This window comes from Jaculus jaculus, chromosome 10 (genome assembly GCF_020740685.1).
Source record: "Jaculus jaculus isolate mJacJac1 chromosome 10, mJacJac1.mat.Y.cur, whole genome shotgun sequence".
Classification (NCBI taxonomy): Eukaryota; Metazoa; Chordata; class Mammalia; order Rodentia; family Dipodidae; genus Jaculus; species Jaculus jaculus.
Genome location: NC_059111.1, coordinates 27,517,409 through 27,532,292, shown reverse-complemented (window position 1 = coordinate 27,532,292; position 14,884 = coordinate 27,517,409). Strand labels below are relative to the sequence as shown.

Sequence of the window (14,884 nt, the reverse complement as noted above, 5' to 3'; positions counted from 1 at the left end):
GAGTATATAAACTAAAAGAAAGGACAATTTGACAGGGTTCAAGTGCCTAATGTTATTCTTGAACTACTTCGCATTCACCATAATTCAATTCAAGCCTATCATCTATCAACAACATATATGATCCCAAACTTGTTCCTGGGAACAAATGAGACACCATACTCCCCATCTTCAAGGACATAATTGCTTTCTCAGATGCATGGAAAAGACACACCTTTTAAAACCAGTAACTAAAACATGGAAAACAAAGCAAAACTCTGTAACCAGAATGAAGAGAAAATACACTTTGTACTGAAAATTACCTCACTCCCTGTTCTACCATAGTCAGTGTCAGAAGTAGGATAACAATTCAATAAGGTGCACCACTGGTTCTCTATGAGTTCAATGTACCTGATATTTTGTTGTTTGTTATTTGTTTTTCTGTTTTGTTTTGTTTTCTGAAGTAGGGTCTCACTCTAGCCCTGGCTGACCTGGAATTCAGTATGTAGTCTCAGGGTAGCCTCGAACTCACAGCAATCCTCCTACCTCTCCCTCCCAAGCACTGGGATTAAAAGTGTGTGCACCATGCCTGGCTTGAGTTCAATGTTTGGGAATTACAAAATGGTTATTTCTACTTCCCTACCACAAAGAGTTCTACTTTTTGTTGGCTTTGTGGGGGGGGCATGGGTGTGTATGGTATGCACATGCACTTCATATGTGTCTGGATGCACATGTATGTACACATGTAGACAAGAAGAAATGCTGGGAATTCCTCTAGCTCTGCTGCCTTGTCTTTCATTAGGACCCATGAAGCGTTTGGTTCCCAGGCTGGATATGTGCCCTGAATGCTTGGTCCCAGCTGATGGCAATTTAGGGAGGAGGAACTTTGTTGTAGGAGGTTGTGTTCTTGGGGGTGGGCTTGAGGGTGCTAGAGCCAGCTCCCCCTCGCCAGGGCTAGGCCCTCTCTCCTGCTACTGTTGTCCGCCTGCTGTGGCAGAGGTGATGCCCAACCTCTGCTCATGGCATGCCTTCCCTGCCATCAGGAAGCTTCCCTCGAAACTATAAGCCAAAATGAACGGTTGCCTCCCATAAGCTTTTGGTCAGGTGCTTTGTCCCAGCAGCAAAGATAACTACAACAAAGGTGATGGCAGTGACAGTGGGTGAGCCAGGGCATGACCAAGGATCCCTCCCACAGCTCTGGGTTGGTCCATGTTCCAGAAATCCAGTAACAGCCCCAAAGAGGCTCATGATAAGTTCGGGGGGGGGGGGAGAAGGGTTGAAGATGATGAGAGTGTGACGAGAACTGAGAAGAAGCAGCCAGTTACAGGTGCAACTGAGTAAGAGTCACACCTGATGGGCACCCTTGCCCAGAGAGGAAAGGGGCACTGGGAGAGACTGGTGACAGATGAACAAAGGAAGAGCCTCTAGAAGACCCTGGAAATCCCACCTCATCCCCCACAGCCAGGCAGAACTCTACCCAGTGGACCACATCCCTGCTACTGTCTCACTGGACAGAAAAGGCCCACGAGAGCTTTTGAGCAGTGGGCACCACACTGGGCTCCAGCTGCATTTCTCACTTGATGGTGGGGTACGGCAGAACGATGCTGACGCTTGGGCTTTTGTTTGTTCCCCATTAGAAAGTAAGTTTTCTTCATTTAGAGCTAAAAGGGCTGATTTATTGACTTTCAGACTCTTCCCATCCTGACTGTAGAAGCCCTTATACTTTCCCCCCCTTTTTTTCTTTGTAGCAATATGTAGTAATGTTAGCAGTAAGATTAAATTTCAGGGATGGAGAGATGGCTTAGTGGTTAAGGCCTGCAAGGCCAAAGGACCCTGGTTCAATTCCCCAGGACCCACATAAGCCAGATGCACAAGGTAATGTATATGTCTGGAGCTCGTCTGCAGTAGCTGGAGGCCCTGATGCACCCATTCTCAACCTGCCTCTATCTCTCAAATAAATTAATTAAAATAAAATATAAAAAAGATTTAATTTGAACAACTTCAATGCTTAAGAGAAAACAAAGCATGTGAATAAACATTGAAGTATTCACTTCAGTTTGGATCCAAATTACTTGGATCTTTGTATCAACAGATTTTCTGTGTCAAGAAGAGGCCTAAGGCCTTTCTCATTTCCTTCTGTTCCACCTTCTGTATGGCCGTGTATCATCCCCATGCACCCTGCTCCTGCATTTTCTCATTTCTTTGGGGCTGGGTTTCATATTTTCCACCAGAAGCTCTACTACCCCATGCTTTCCAGCCTTACTGGTCCTCCCAACTGGGGTGGACCAGGGGCTATGTCTGGTCTGTTTTCTAAGAAACTTCTGAATGAATGAATGAATGAATAAATAAATATACATACATACATACATACATACATACATATATATATATATATATATATATATAAAGTTTTTGTTTTTTTTTTTTTTTGAGGTAGGGTCTCACTCTGGCCCAGGCTGACCTGGAATTCACTATATATTCTCAGGATGGCCTTGAACTCATGGTGATCCTCCTACCTCTGCCTCCTGAAAGCTGGGATTAAAGGCATGCACCACCACGCCAGGCTTTTTTCAGTATTTTTAACTGACCTTTTATAAGATGAAAAGAAATTCCTATAATTGATTAAGGAAGGTGGTTATGGCTGGGTGGTTTCTGGTTTTCTTTTTTCTAGTTAGTTTTTGTTATTGTTGTTGTTTATTTTAACCTTGAGCTTTAATCTGAAATATTTTCAGATGTTTACAGAGAAAACATCTCTTAAAATGGGCCAAGGTGCCAGGAAATGCACCAAAAGTCCAAAGAAGGATAAGGACAGTGAATGCACCAAGAAATTAAGAACAAGAAGTCATTGGGGCAGTTAACATGTTTAATAATACTTAAGGGAAGTAATAAAGAACTTGGTTCACTGATAAATTCTACTGCTTTTACCATCAGTGTAAAAGTAGGCTCTATAAATAATAATTTCTGTGTTTAAGGAAGAAAACTTGGAATTTTCCTGGTTGTACTGTCTTCAAAAGTCCACATGAAAACATGCAGGGAGTTGCCTATAATCTCAGAGTTAGTATCACTTTAAAAATTGTGTGGTTGGGAAAGGTGTGGCCCTCCCTATTGTATAATAATGAAGCCTGAAGTTCAATGCAAAAAAAAAAAAAAAAAGGTCCTTGTCACCAGGCATGGTGGTACACACCTTTAATCCCAGCATTCTGGAGGTGGAGGTAGAAGGATAGCCATGAGTTTGAGGTTAGTCTAGAACTACAGAATGAGTTCCAAGTCAGCCTATGCTAGAGTGAGACCTTTCCTCAAAACAAAGACAAAAACAAAAACAAAAACAAAAGTGGTCCTCATGCTTGCCTTCCGGGGAGGCGATCCTGAGCTGGTGAGTTAGCCAGCACTTGTGCGTATGTTCTAAAGCAGAGTGCACCTCCTCGCCCCCAACCCTAGCTCTTGGTTTGTTGTGTTACTGTTGCCTAACTCTGCTACATTTCCACAGTTAAACTGGCTTCAATTGAATGATTCATGTTTAAGGGAAAAGAAAAACACTCTAAAAATGTGTTTGAACTCCTCCTGTAAATAAAAACAATAAATGAAGAGACTCAAGTAAAATTTAAAAAAAAATACAAATGAGCCCATAAGATAATAAAGGACCTGAAAAGTTCCTGTCACTTAGCGGGCTCCACAGCTGTAGTAACTCAATGCACTACTAACATGCTGATACAACTGTGTACAGTATGGAACACACAATACATGACTGCCAATGGTTTATGAATGTATTATATCATATTTTTATGGCATACTGTACTTTACAGTATATGCCTTCTTTTTATTTATTTATTGATTTTGGTTTTTTGAGGTAGGGTCTCGCTCTAGCCCAAGCTGACCTGGAATTCATTACATAGTCTCAGGCTGGTCTCAAACTCATGACAATGCTCCTACCTCTGCCTCCCAAATGCTGGGATTAAAGGCAAATGCTGGAATTAAAGGTGTGCACCACCACACATGGCTTTTTTATTCCAGACTGCATGCCTATTAATTAAAATAAAGAAGGGAGCTGGAGAGATGGCTTGTCAATTAAAGAACCTGGCCTGCAAGCCTGCCAGCCAGTTCAATTCCCCAGCACCCACACAAAGCTGCACACAAAGTAGTGCACATGTCTGTGAGGCCAACACACCTACAGCAATCGGAGGCAGAGCCAGGAGAATCCAAAACCTCATGGCCAGGTACACTCGTGTACACACAGAAGAAAACAAGAGAAGAGTGGTCCCTGTCTCATGCAAGGTGAAAGCAGTGGCCAAAGTCCCCAAGGTTGTCCTCAGGCCTCCACATGTGGCATGCACACACATAATAATTTTTTAAAAGGGGGAAAGACAATTAGTGTGAAGGAACATACCACGTAAGGCTGGCAGCAGCCTCCAATAGCTCATGTTCACCATGTCCCCTGAGAGCATTAAAAAGCCCTCCCCAGTAACTGACATTACCATCTAGGTTTATTTAAGTACATTCTGTGATGCTCGCACAAGGACAAAACTGTGAAACAATGCATTTTCCAGAACATATTCCCATCCTTGTAATATTAATTAAGCCAATTACCTCTGAGAGAGATGCATCAACCTTGGAAGAGATTTTCAGGTCTAGCCATGGCTGGTAGTTTTCAAGTAGCAAGGAAGGTCTAAAGAAAATCATGCAAAGTGAATCCCTTGTAATCAAACCATAATTTGAAAGATGAACGAATGAATAAGGTTCAACTTACCTGTGTCGTTTACATTTCACTTTACCACAAACAGCACAGCTGTGACCTTGAGGAAATAATTCTTGCAGTCCTAACTGCTAAAAAAAGAAAATCGGGAGAGGACAGGGAGATCTATCTTTATTTTACATGTCACCTTTACAACAAACAGTTGTTCAATTGTTTCATCATTTCATATAAACACTCAGAAGATTTTGATGTTTTAACAGTGAAGCCATTCTTTGTAATAAGTAAAAATTTGCTTAACTAAAACTGCCAACAGAGGCAATATGCCAGATGCAATAAATTCTTTACACCTAAACCAGGGCTGGGGGTGTTATTCAGTGGTCCTGTGGTAGAGAACTGTCTAGCATGTGCAAGGGTATAGGTTCAATCCCTATAATGAACAACCAAACAAAGTAGGAACCAAAAGTTTCTCTCACAGGCATGGTGGCACATACCTGTAATTCTAACATTTGGGAGGCTGAGGCAGAAGGATCTAGAGTTTGTTGGGCTATTCAGCAAGATCCTATCTTGTAAAAATGAGAACAGCCAAATTTTCAAGCTTAAAATTAAAATCAGGGGGCTGAAGAGATGGCTTAGCAGGTGAGGTGTGTTTGCCTGTGAAGTCTAAGGACCCAGGTTCGACTCCCCAAATCCCACATAAGCCAAACACACAAGGAGACCCACATGTACAAGGTCATGCATGCACACAGGGTGGCACACGGACCTGGAGTTCAACTGGAGTGGCTGGCACACCAATTCTCTCTCTCTCTCCCTCTCTCATAAAAAAAATTTGAAATCAAATGTTCTATCTCTTACAAGTCTGTCTGCCTTTGAATAGGTTCTAGTTCTACAATTATATTCAGTGAGGGAGAAGATGTGTGACAACCTATCAGGTTCCAGACCAAATACTTCCAACTATGTTTCCTCTAAGCAGAAATACCTAAAAACCTGAAAGAAACAAAGGACTTTGGAAACTGAGAGAGTTACAGGTTTCAGGATATCCTACTCTGGGCTGGAAGCTCAGCTCAGAAGTACAGCTCTTGCCTGGTGGGCATAAAGCACTGGGTTCAATCTCTAGCACCACCAAAAAATAAGTTTTCCCACTAAACTATGACCTATACACCAAAAGCCCAAAGCCTTGCATAACACAAACAGAGTTAATATACTACTTTCATTATAAATTTGGTTAAACAAATTGTCTATTTGTCTCTATGCTATAACTAGATATTTAAGAAATTAATCGGGTTGGAGGGTTCAATGGTACGCCACTTATTTTGTATGCACAAGGCCCTGGGTTCAATCCTTAGCACCAACAAAATAAATTAAATGGATTAAATTTTTATTTAACCCATAACTTCTTAAGTGTGTGTGCCTCAGAATCACCTGAAACACCTTTTTAAAATATTTTTATTTACTTGCAAGGGGAGAGAGAGAACCAGGCACGCCAGGGACTCCAGCTTCTGCAAACAACTCCTGATGCACACACCACTGTGCAGTTGGCTTTACAAGGGTACAGGGCAATTGAACTCAGGTCATTAGACTTTGGAGGCAAATGCCTTTGTCTCTGAGCCATCTCTCCAGCCCTGAAATATGTTTAACAAGTACTAATTGTAGGGCTGTCACCAGAATTATTAATCAAAATCTCGTAGTAGAGTCCCAAAATCTGTATTTTCGAAGATTCCTAAAGTAGGTCTATTGTACAACTAGCACTAGGAACCTGTTTTAACTAAATTGCCTCCCAGTTAATATGTTCCTAGGGAACAAGCTAACAGTTTAGATCTTCAGCTTTCTGAGAAGACTGCACATTTCCTGTCAAGTGCCTTAACTTCTGAGCCATCTCTCCAGTCCAGGTTGTATTTTCTTTTACAGTTCTTATAAAACTGTAAACTATTGAATTCCAGGTCAGCCTGGGCTACAGCAAGACTGTATCTTGGGGGAGAAAAAAAAAAGCCATAAGCCAACCGTGTATGTGGCACACACCATTAATCCCAGCACTCAGGAGTCTTTATAGGAGGATCACCTTATGTTCGAGGCCACCTGGGCTACACAATGAGTTCTAGGTCAAAATGAGCTAGAATGAGATCCTGCCTCAAACAAACCAACCAACCAAAAAATACTATTAACACTTGTAGGGCTGGGGAGCTCAGTGGTAAAGTACATGGAAAGCCCTGGGTTCAAACTTCAGCACCAAAAATACAACATTTAAATACAACATTTAAATTAAAATAAGTAATACACATGTTAATATACACACATATATTTTATTTTGAAATTTTTCTATGGACTTTATATCTTCTATTGTAATAGTAAAGGAATTTTTTAAAGTATTGCTTTAAAATGCTTTCAGTAATAAAGATTAAACAGTACAGAGTCATATACATGACATTTAAAAATTTTAAAAAACACAATTTTACCTTGGGTTTGTATTTTATTGTGAAGAATATATTTGGTAAGAGAGAATCAGGCCCTAAGGAGCAGTAGAACGTCACAACTCCGGCAACAAATGACCAGAAGATCATTAAGACATGAAGATACCTTAGAAACAAATAACAGTTATCAGGACCAAAGCAAACATACAGCACTATCCTCCCACTGACCTAACAAACATTCACTAAGCACCTGATAATCAGAAGCCATTTTTCTAAGCATGATTAGCTTTCTGTAATGTGTTTAATGTAAGAAGCACAAAATGTACTTATCAAATATGTAACTTTCATGTAAAGTACAAGGAGGAATAAATCCCCAACATTTACATTTCACAAGTTAGTCCCTATGCTGACTGTTTAATGAGCCTGACCTACATTCTTCCATAACACCTTCTATTTTCATAATCCATCAAAATTCTGATGATTACTCAATCAAAAAAGAATTTTCAGAGCCAGGCATGGTGGCACACACCCTTAATCCCAGCACTCGAGAGGCAGAGGTAGGAGGATCAGAGTTCGAGGCCAGCCTGAGACTACACAGTGAATTCCAGGTCAGCCTGGGCTAGAGTGAGACACTACCTCAAAAAAAAAAAAAAAAAGAAGAAGAAGAAAAAGAAGAATTTTCATTAGGCATGGTGGCACATGCCTTTAATCCCAACACTCAGGAGACAGCAGAGATAGGAACATAGGAAGATTGCTATGAGTTTGAGGCCACTCTGAGACTCCATCATGAATTCCAGATCAGCCTGAGCCACAGTGAGACCCTACCTCGGAAAAAAAAAAAAAAATTCTAAGTACTTATTTTTTTAATATTTTATTTATTTGTTTGCAGAGAGAGGGGTAGAGGGAGAGAAAGAGAAAATGGGTACACCAGGGCCTCTAACTTCTGCAAACAAACTCCAGACACATGTGCCACTTTGTGCATCTGGTTTTACGTGGGTACTGAGGAATGGAAGCCAGATCATGAGGTTTTGCAGCTACCCTAAGCCATCTCTGCAGCCCCATCTGAGCACTTATTTTGTTCTGGGGATGTAGAAGGGAATATCCCTGCCATTGTCTCCACTAGCACAGAGAACAGTCTTGTGGTAAGAGGTGAATAAATGAGCACAATATAATGTGAGCCCATGTTCCACACTGCCACACAGAAAATACAGGTGGCATGGGAACTCCAAAGGAAGAGGTGGGGTTATTAAAATTTCAAAGAGAGGGCTGGAGAAATGGCCTAGCAGTTAAGGAACTTGACTGCAAAACCAAAGGACCCAGGTTCAAGTTCCCAGGACTCATGTAAGCCAAACACACAAGGTGGTGCATGCATCTAGAGATCTCCTTCCCTCCCTCTCAAATAAATAAATAAATAATAAAAATATTTTTTAAAAATTGAAAGGACCACTTGGCAAAGGTCTAAGAACAGTCCTGAGAAGATGCTAAACAGGAAGAAGCCAAATGATACTGTTATACGATATGTCATATAAAGATGTCTCACAACAGTCAGTATTCAGTTACCATGACTTTAACATCAATCCCTCACATGGTTCAAAGTCCAAAGTTCACAGTATATTTATTCACTGTGAATAACTGGACTGGACAGATAGCTCAGCAGTTAAAGGCACTTGACTTCAAGGCCTGACTCCCAGGGTGGTTCCCCAATACCCAGGCAAAGCCAAATGCATAGAGCGGCATATGCACTGGAGTTTGCAGTGGTGAGAAGCCCTGGGGTCTCATTCTCTCTCCCCCATGCCTTGCAAATAAAATAAATAAAAATGTTAATTGTGAATAACTATATGAAGTATAAACTTTATTGTTAGCTCTTAAGTCCAAAACTCACTATATAAATGACATATGACCATTATAATCAATAATCAATCACATCACTTTTACTGGTACCTAATTGCTCCCCATAGCTGTTAGCTACTATACACACCAGCAAAGCATGGAGCCACACCTCTCCCAGCCCCTAGTGATAACTCTATGTGATGTTTTGCAAAAGTAAAAGCATTTCAAGAGGAAACTGGCTCATAATTATGAAAGTAGAACATAATAATGTGCAGTAATGATGCTAGAAGTGAAATTCAAATCAAATGTAAATGAAATTAAAAAAGAAATAGGAGGTAGGAGGATCACTGAGTTCAAGGCCAACCTTGGCTACAGAGACTGCCAGGTCATCCTAGGCTAGCATGAGATCCCAGCCAAAGAAAAGAACAAAAGAAATGAAAGAGGAAAGAAAAGGAGAGGGAAGAAGGGAGGGAGGGAAGGGCGGAGGGAGGGAGAGGAGGGGAGGAGAAGTGAAGGGAGCGGAAGGGAGGGGAGGGGAACGCAAAGAAACTGCCCTAGAAGAAGTGTTTTGGGCAAGAATCATTTTTTTAAAAAATGAACTTATTAGCCAGGCGTGGTGGCGCACACCTTTAATCCCAGCACTCGGGAGGCAGAGGTAGGAAGGAGGATCACAATGAGCTCGAGGCCACCCTAATTCCAGGTCTGCCTGGACTAGAGTGAGACCTTGCCTTGAAAAAACAAACAAAAAAAAAAAAATGAACTTATTGACAACCTCCAGATATACATACAATATACCATGACCATAATCCACTACCTTCCTTTGACAAAAAAAAAAAAATCTTTACAGAAATCTTTACAGAAAGCCTTGGGAATTTCATGACACTAAATGAAACACTGAAAACAATACATACTTAAGAGGCTTGGCAACCCATCTAGAACACAGTAAGAGGCGGCCAGGGAATGTAGCTCAGTGGTAGTGTTTGCCTAGAACATACAAGGCCCTGGGTTCAAACTCTAAGACAACCAAGTCGGAGAGGGCCTTGGGAGATGGTTCTGTGGGTAAGAATGCTTGTTATGCAAACACAGCATAGACCTGAATTTGATCTCCAGTACCCATGTAAAAAGTCAGGTGTGGGGCTGGAGAGATGGCTCAGAGATTAACACACTTGCCTGCAAAGCCAAAGGACCCAGGTTCAATTCCCCAGTACCCATGTAAAGCCAGATGCACAAGGTGGCACATGTATCTGGAGTTTGTATGCAGTGGCTGAAGGCCTAAGTGGGCCCATTCTCTCTATATCTGTCTCTGTCTGCTTCTCTCTCTCAAATAAATAAAATAAAATAAAACAGTTGGACATGGCCACACATGCTTATAACCCCAGAGCTAAGAACAGAAACGAGAAATCACTGGGGCTCACGGGTCTGACCTAAAAATGGTGAGCTCCAGGTTCAGTGTGAGACTCTGTCTCAAGGAGAGAAGGTGGAAGAGCCATGAAGACAGTGAATGTTCTTCTCTGACCTCCTCATGAGTGTGCACAGGCACATGCATCTGTACACACACACACACACACACACACACACCAAAAACAATTACCTAGACACACCTAGAAAAGACACTCTATACACTAAGTTCAAATTACTTGATACATTTTTGTTTGTTTATTTCATTTTGTTTTGCTTTTCATTTATTTGCTTATATTTTGAGACAGGGTGTCACTAGGCAATCATAGCTGGCCCGGAACTTGTTACATTGACTGGGCTGGCCTAAAACTTACTGTCCCTGCCTCCCAAGAGCTGAGATTACAGGCCTGAGCTACCACCCCCAATTCAATACATGAACTAGAGACCAGGGTCCATCAGTCTCGGCCTCTCTCCTCACAGCAGAAATGTGAAGCTCTAATAACTGATGAAACATAAGCTCTACCACTTAGAAGAAATGGTATTCAGAAGAAAATGAAATCACACAGCAGAAAGGAGGAAAGTGGAGGGCAGGCAAGGCAGTTCGGGTGATATTCCAAATACTGTTTCCCGTTTGTCTTGAGGCCCAGCTACAGAGACCAGTTATTTCTGCACAGAACCTTCCAGTAATTCTCCTCTTTACCAAATCAGGTGTGAATAACTTTCTGCCACTGTGGTAGTTTGAATGTGATAGTGTAAATATATGGCCCCTCAGGGTTTTGTTTTGTTTTGCATTTTTAAATGTATTTTATTTATTTGAGAGAGAGGCAGACATAGAGGGAGAGAACGGGCATGCCAGGACCTCCAGCCACTGCAAACAAACTCCAGATGCATGTGCCATCTTGTGCATCTGGCTTGCATGGGTCCATGGAGAATCGAACAGGGATCCTTTGGCATTGCACACAAACACCTTAACCACTAAGCCATCTCTCCAGGCCTTGTTTTGCTTTTTTGAGATAGGATCTCACTCCAGCCCAGGCTGACCTAGAAATCACTATGTAGTCTCAAGGTGGCCTAGAACTCACTGCGATACTGCTACCTCTGCCTGCGAGACTGCTGGGATTAAAGGCGTTACGCACCATGCCCAGCACAGGTGTTTTTATTAAAATTACAGTTGTAACTTGGGTCTCCACTACAAGCCTAGAGGAGGTGTCACTGGAGGCAGATGCTGGAGTCCAGCCCTAAGGTGTAGAGAGTACTTTAAGTTCCGGTGGTGTGTGCTTGCTGATGGTGCTGGCTGTCTGGTGGTTCCTCTCTGCTTGGCTCTGTGAAAGGGAGCCAGTTTCTTCCGCCATTGATGGAACTTCACTGGATCTGTAAGCTTGAAATAAACCCACTCCTCCTAGCAACGGTGAGCTGACTACAGCAGTCACCTACCATCACAAGTCCTGAATGATGCCAAAGGAACAATGAAGAATCATAAGAAGATCATAGGGAAGGAAAGTGACAGCCTTACATGGGTGCTAACCAGGTCGCAGTACATGGAGACTGGCCTTGCCTGGGAATGCTCAGAAATAACCTGAAAGCTGCAGTAGTGATGACCCAGGACAGTCAACGGGGCCTGCACTAGGGAGGAGTCATACAGGGAAAAAAAAAAAAAAAAAAAAAAACAGATTTTCCCAGCACGGTGGCACACTCCTTTAATCCCAGCACTTGGAAGGCAGGGGTAGGAGGATTGTCATGAGTTCAAGGCCATCCTGAGACTACATAGTGTATTCCTTGCCTACAGTGAGACCCTACCTTGAGGAGGGGACTAGGAAGAGGAGGGAGAAGGAGAGGAGGAGGAAGAGGAGCTGATGTCTCTGACAGACATCCAGGACGAAAAATTAGAAAGACTAAAGTTGCTGATTAGACAGGTGAAGAAAAAGATTTTTAAAAATGAAGTCTTTTGACATGCTAAGTTTCAGGTGTCTGAAGACATGCCAGAGAAAATATTCCATAACCCACTACATGGAAAGTATATTGGGAATTAGCATAAAGATCTTTGAAGCCATAGGAAGTACGTTATTTACACTGTTGGGCACCTTCCCAAATATTTTTTTTTCCTGGAAGACAGTATCTAATTATCCTTTTATTTAAAGAAAACATCATCATGTTTAAAGATCACTTTGCTGATTACAGCAGATAAATGGGAAATACCAAAACAGTGAAAAATCAATTTCCTTCATAAACCTAACCACTCAGATTAAATTTGTATGTATTTCCTGTCTTCAGTACATTAAAAAAAAAAAAATTCATGGCACAGATCACATGGTACATAGGTCAGGTGGCATCCTATGACTTCTCAACAGCATATAACATTAGATGTTATGAGTTCATACGTCGGTGATCTCCAAATTCTAGTTCAACGTACTCCTACTACGTCTAAACTGACCCAGTTACCAAACGAAAAAAGGCAAGCCCTGGGTAAACCTTACACATCCTGTAATAAAGTTTGCATTTTGCTCACACCAAGCCTATTAGTCTAGCTTGGAATACCTTCCAAATGACAGATAGCAATTAATAATTTCTATTCTGTTAAAGAGCTCACATTTCTACGATCAAATATCTCATCATCACAACCCAGGCAAATTTCTTTGTAAAAAAGCAATTGTAATTTAAACTGACTTATTACTGTTTAAATCTGGAATCAATACCAGGCGTGGTGGTACACGCCTTTAATCCCAGCACTCCAGAGGCTGAGGTATGATTACCAAGACAAGTGTAGGTAGTGAGACCTTGCCTTAAAAAAAAAAAAAAAAATACTGGGGCTGAAGGGATGGTTTAGCAGTTAAGGTGTTTGCCTGCAAAGCCAAAGGACCCAGATTCGAGTCCCTAGGACCCACGTACGCCAGTTGCAGAAGGGGACACATGCATCTGGAGTTCGTATGCAGTGGCTGGAGACCCTAGTGCGCCCATTCTCATTCTATCTCCCTCTCTCTCTGTCAAATAAATTAATTAAATTAAATTTTTTTAAACAATAAATCCTGGGGGAACTTCAGCATTGTCAAGGGAAAAAAGGTTACCCAAACGTAGTGCAAAATTAAGTTAAAGACCTTAAGCCTGCTTCCCCTGCAATCCTTGGGGATCAAGCTACCATAAGATTAAAGATGGCATGTTCAAAAAACATCAGAGAAAACGGCGTGAAGATGTTGTGAAGTAGCATTTCTGTCATCTACTGCACTGATATCATTCATCTCTTGCAATAGCAAAACAAAGGGAAATCTACAAACGTTTTTCAGGGGCAGGACTTTCCAACCTCAAAAGGTCCATTTAATTACCACTTTTAGCTTTTCACAATATTTCACCTTTAAAAAAAAAAATACTCAATCCCTTTAGGAATATTGTAGAGATGTGACAGGTACAGCTTTACTTTCTGACTTCGGGGGAACAAATCTTTTTGATCTTTTACAAAGGTGTATGTGTGTGTGCGTGCGTGTAAGCGGTGCAGCCCCAAACTGCGACAGGACCTTGAACCCTCCTTCATCGGCGGAACGCACCGAGGCAGGCAGAGATTACTTTGGGTAGTAATGAGAGCAGAGCCCTGATGGAAGCGTGATGTGTGCGCCCAGGTAAAGACAGACCCGAGACCTGCCCCGTCCTTTCTGGGTGACGTTGGGAGAAGACAGGCGACGCAGGTCCAGACGTGGAGAAGGACGGGGCGGCCGCGGCTCAGTCCCCGCGCCCCGCACGGCCGCGCCGCTCCGCTCGGCCTGCAGCCCGGGCCCGGCCTCCGCCCGCCCGCCCCGTACCTGTTGAGGAGCAGCGAGGCGGCGCTGAGGCACAGCAGCAGGAAGCAGAACAGCGGGTACTGCCGGCAGACCTCGCGCCCCACGTCCAGCCGCAGCCGCTGCCTCAGCTTCCCCGCGAACGTCCGCATCCAGGGCACCATTTCGGAAGATGCGCCGCCCGCAGAGGCCGCGGTGGAGGCGACCCCGGGCACCGGCCCGCGTCCCGGTCCCGCCGCCCGGCGGCGGACCCACATAGCCTGCCCACCCGCGGAGCTCCGCAGCCGGCCGCGGCCGCCTCACGCCCCGCCTCGCGGCGCTCGCTGCGCGTGCGCGGCCGCCGCCCCAGCCAGCCGGACGGACGGCGGCACGCCGAGTGCTAGGTCGCCACGCCGCGGGAGGTCTCTCGGGACCTCCCGCCCCGCCCCCTCCTCCCCGCTGAGGTTCCGGCTTCTCCGCCTACCGGCCTTTTCCGGAAACCGGGGAAGCCTTTGCAGAGAACAGCAGGGAAGTCACCCAGGCGCCGGCAGGCACTGCGGCCACGGGACGCGCGCAGACCCCTGGGAACTGTAGTCCGCGAGGAAGTCAGCCAATGGGAAGAGGAGGGGTGCAGCGCAGACTAGCTCCCGGTAGCTACAGGTCCGAGCACCAAGAGGGGCAAACTGGTGAAACAGCTCTGGCTTGCCAAGGACCCTAACTCACATGACCGCCACTCCAAGAAAAGACCTTGTTTTGATCGTGTCACAGATCAGGTGGAGCTCAGGAGGGGTCTAAACCAAAACCCGTGTTGGACGAAGCAGGTTGGCAGGCTAGGTTAAGGT

The 14,884-nt window shown here is 43.6% G+C and overlaps 1 protein-coding gene across 5 annotated transcripts in view; it reads right to left on the bottom strand.

Annotated features, from left to right (window-relative positions):
- Positions 1–14,620, bottom strand: part of Snx14 (sorting nexin 14) — a 77,277-nt gene extending 62,657 nt beyond the window's left edge. For 2 of the 5 annotated variants that reach the window (XM_045160496.1, XM_045160497.1), the window contains exons 1-4: positions 14,088–14,257; positions 7,117–7,237; positions 4,721–4,794; positions 4,561–4,639 (exon numbers count right to left, since the gene is read on the bottom strand). In XM_045160496.1, the coding sequence (XP_045016431.1) occupies positions 4,561–4,639; positions 4,721–4,794; positions 7,117–7,237; positions 14,088–14,227 (414 nt within the window). In that variant the 5' untranslated portion in view covers positions 14,228–14,257. Of the gene's footprint in view, positions 1–4,560; positions 4,640–4,720; positions 4,798–7,116; positions 7,238–14,087; positions 14,258–14,526 lie in introns of those variants that run through there. The other 3 variants (XM_045160498.1, XM_004660457.3, XM_004660458.2) reach the window with 3 other exon arrangements.
- Positions 14,621–14,884: the final 264 nt, after the last annotated feature.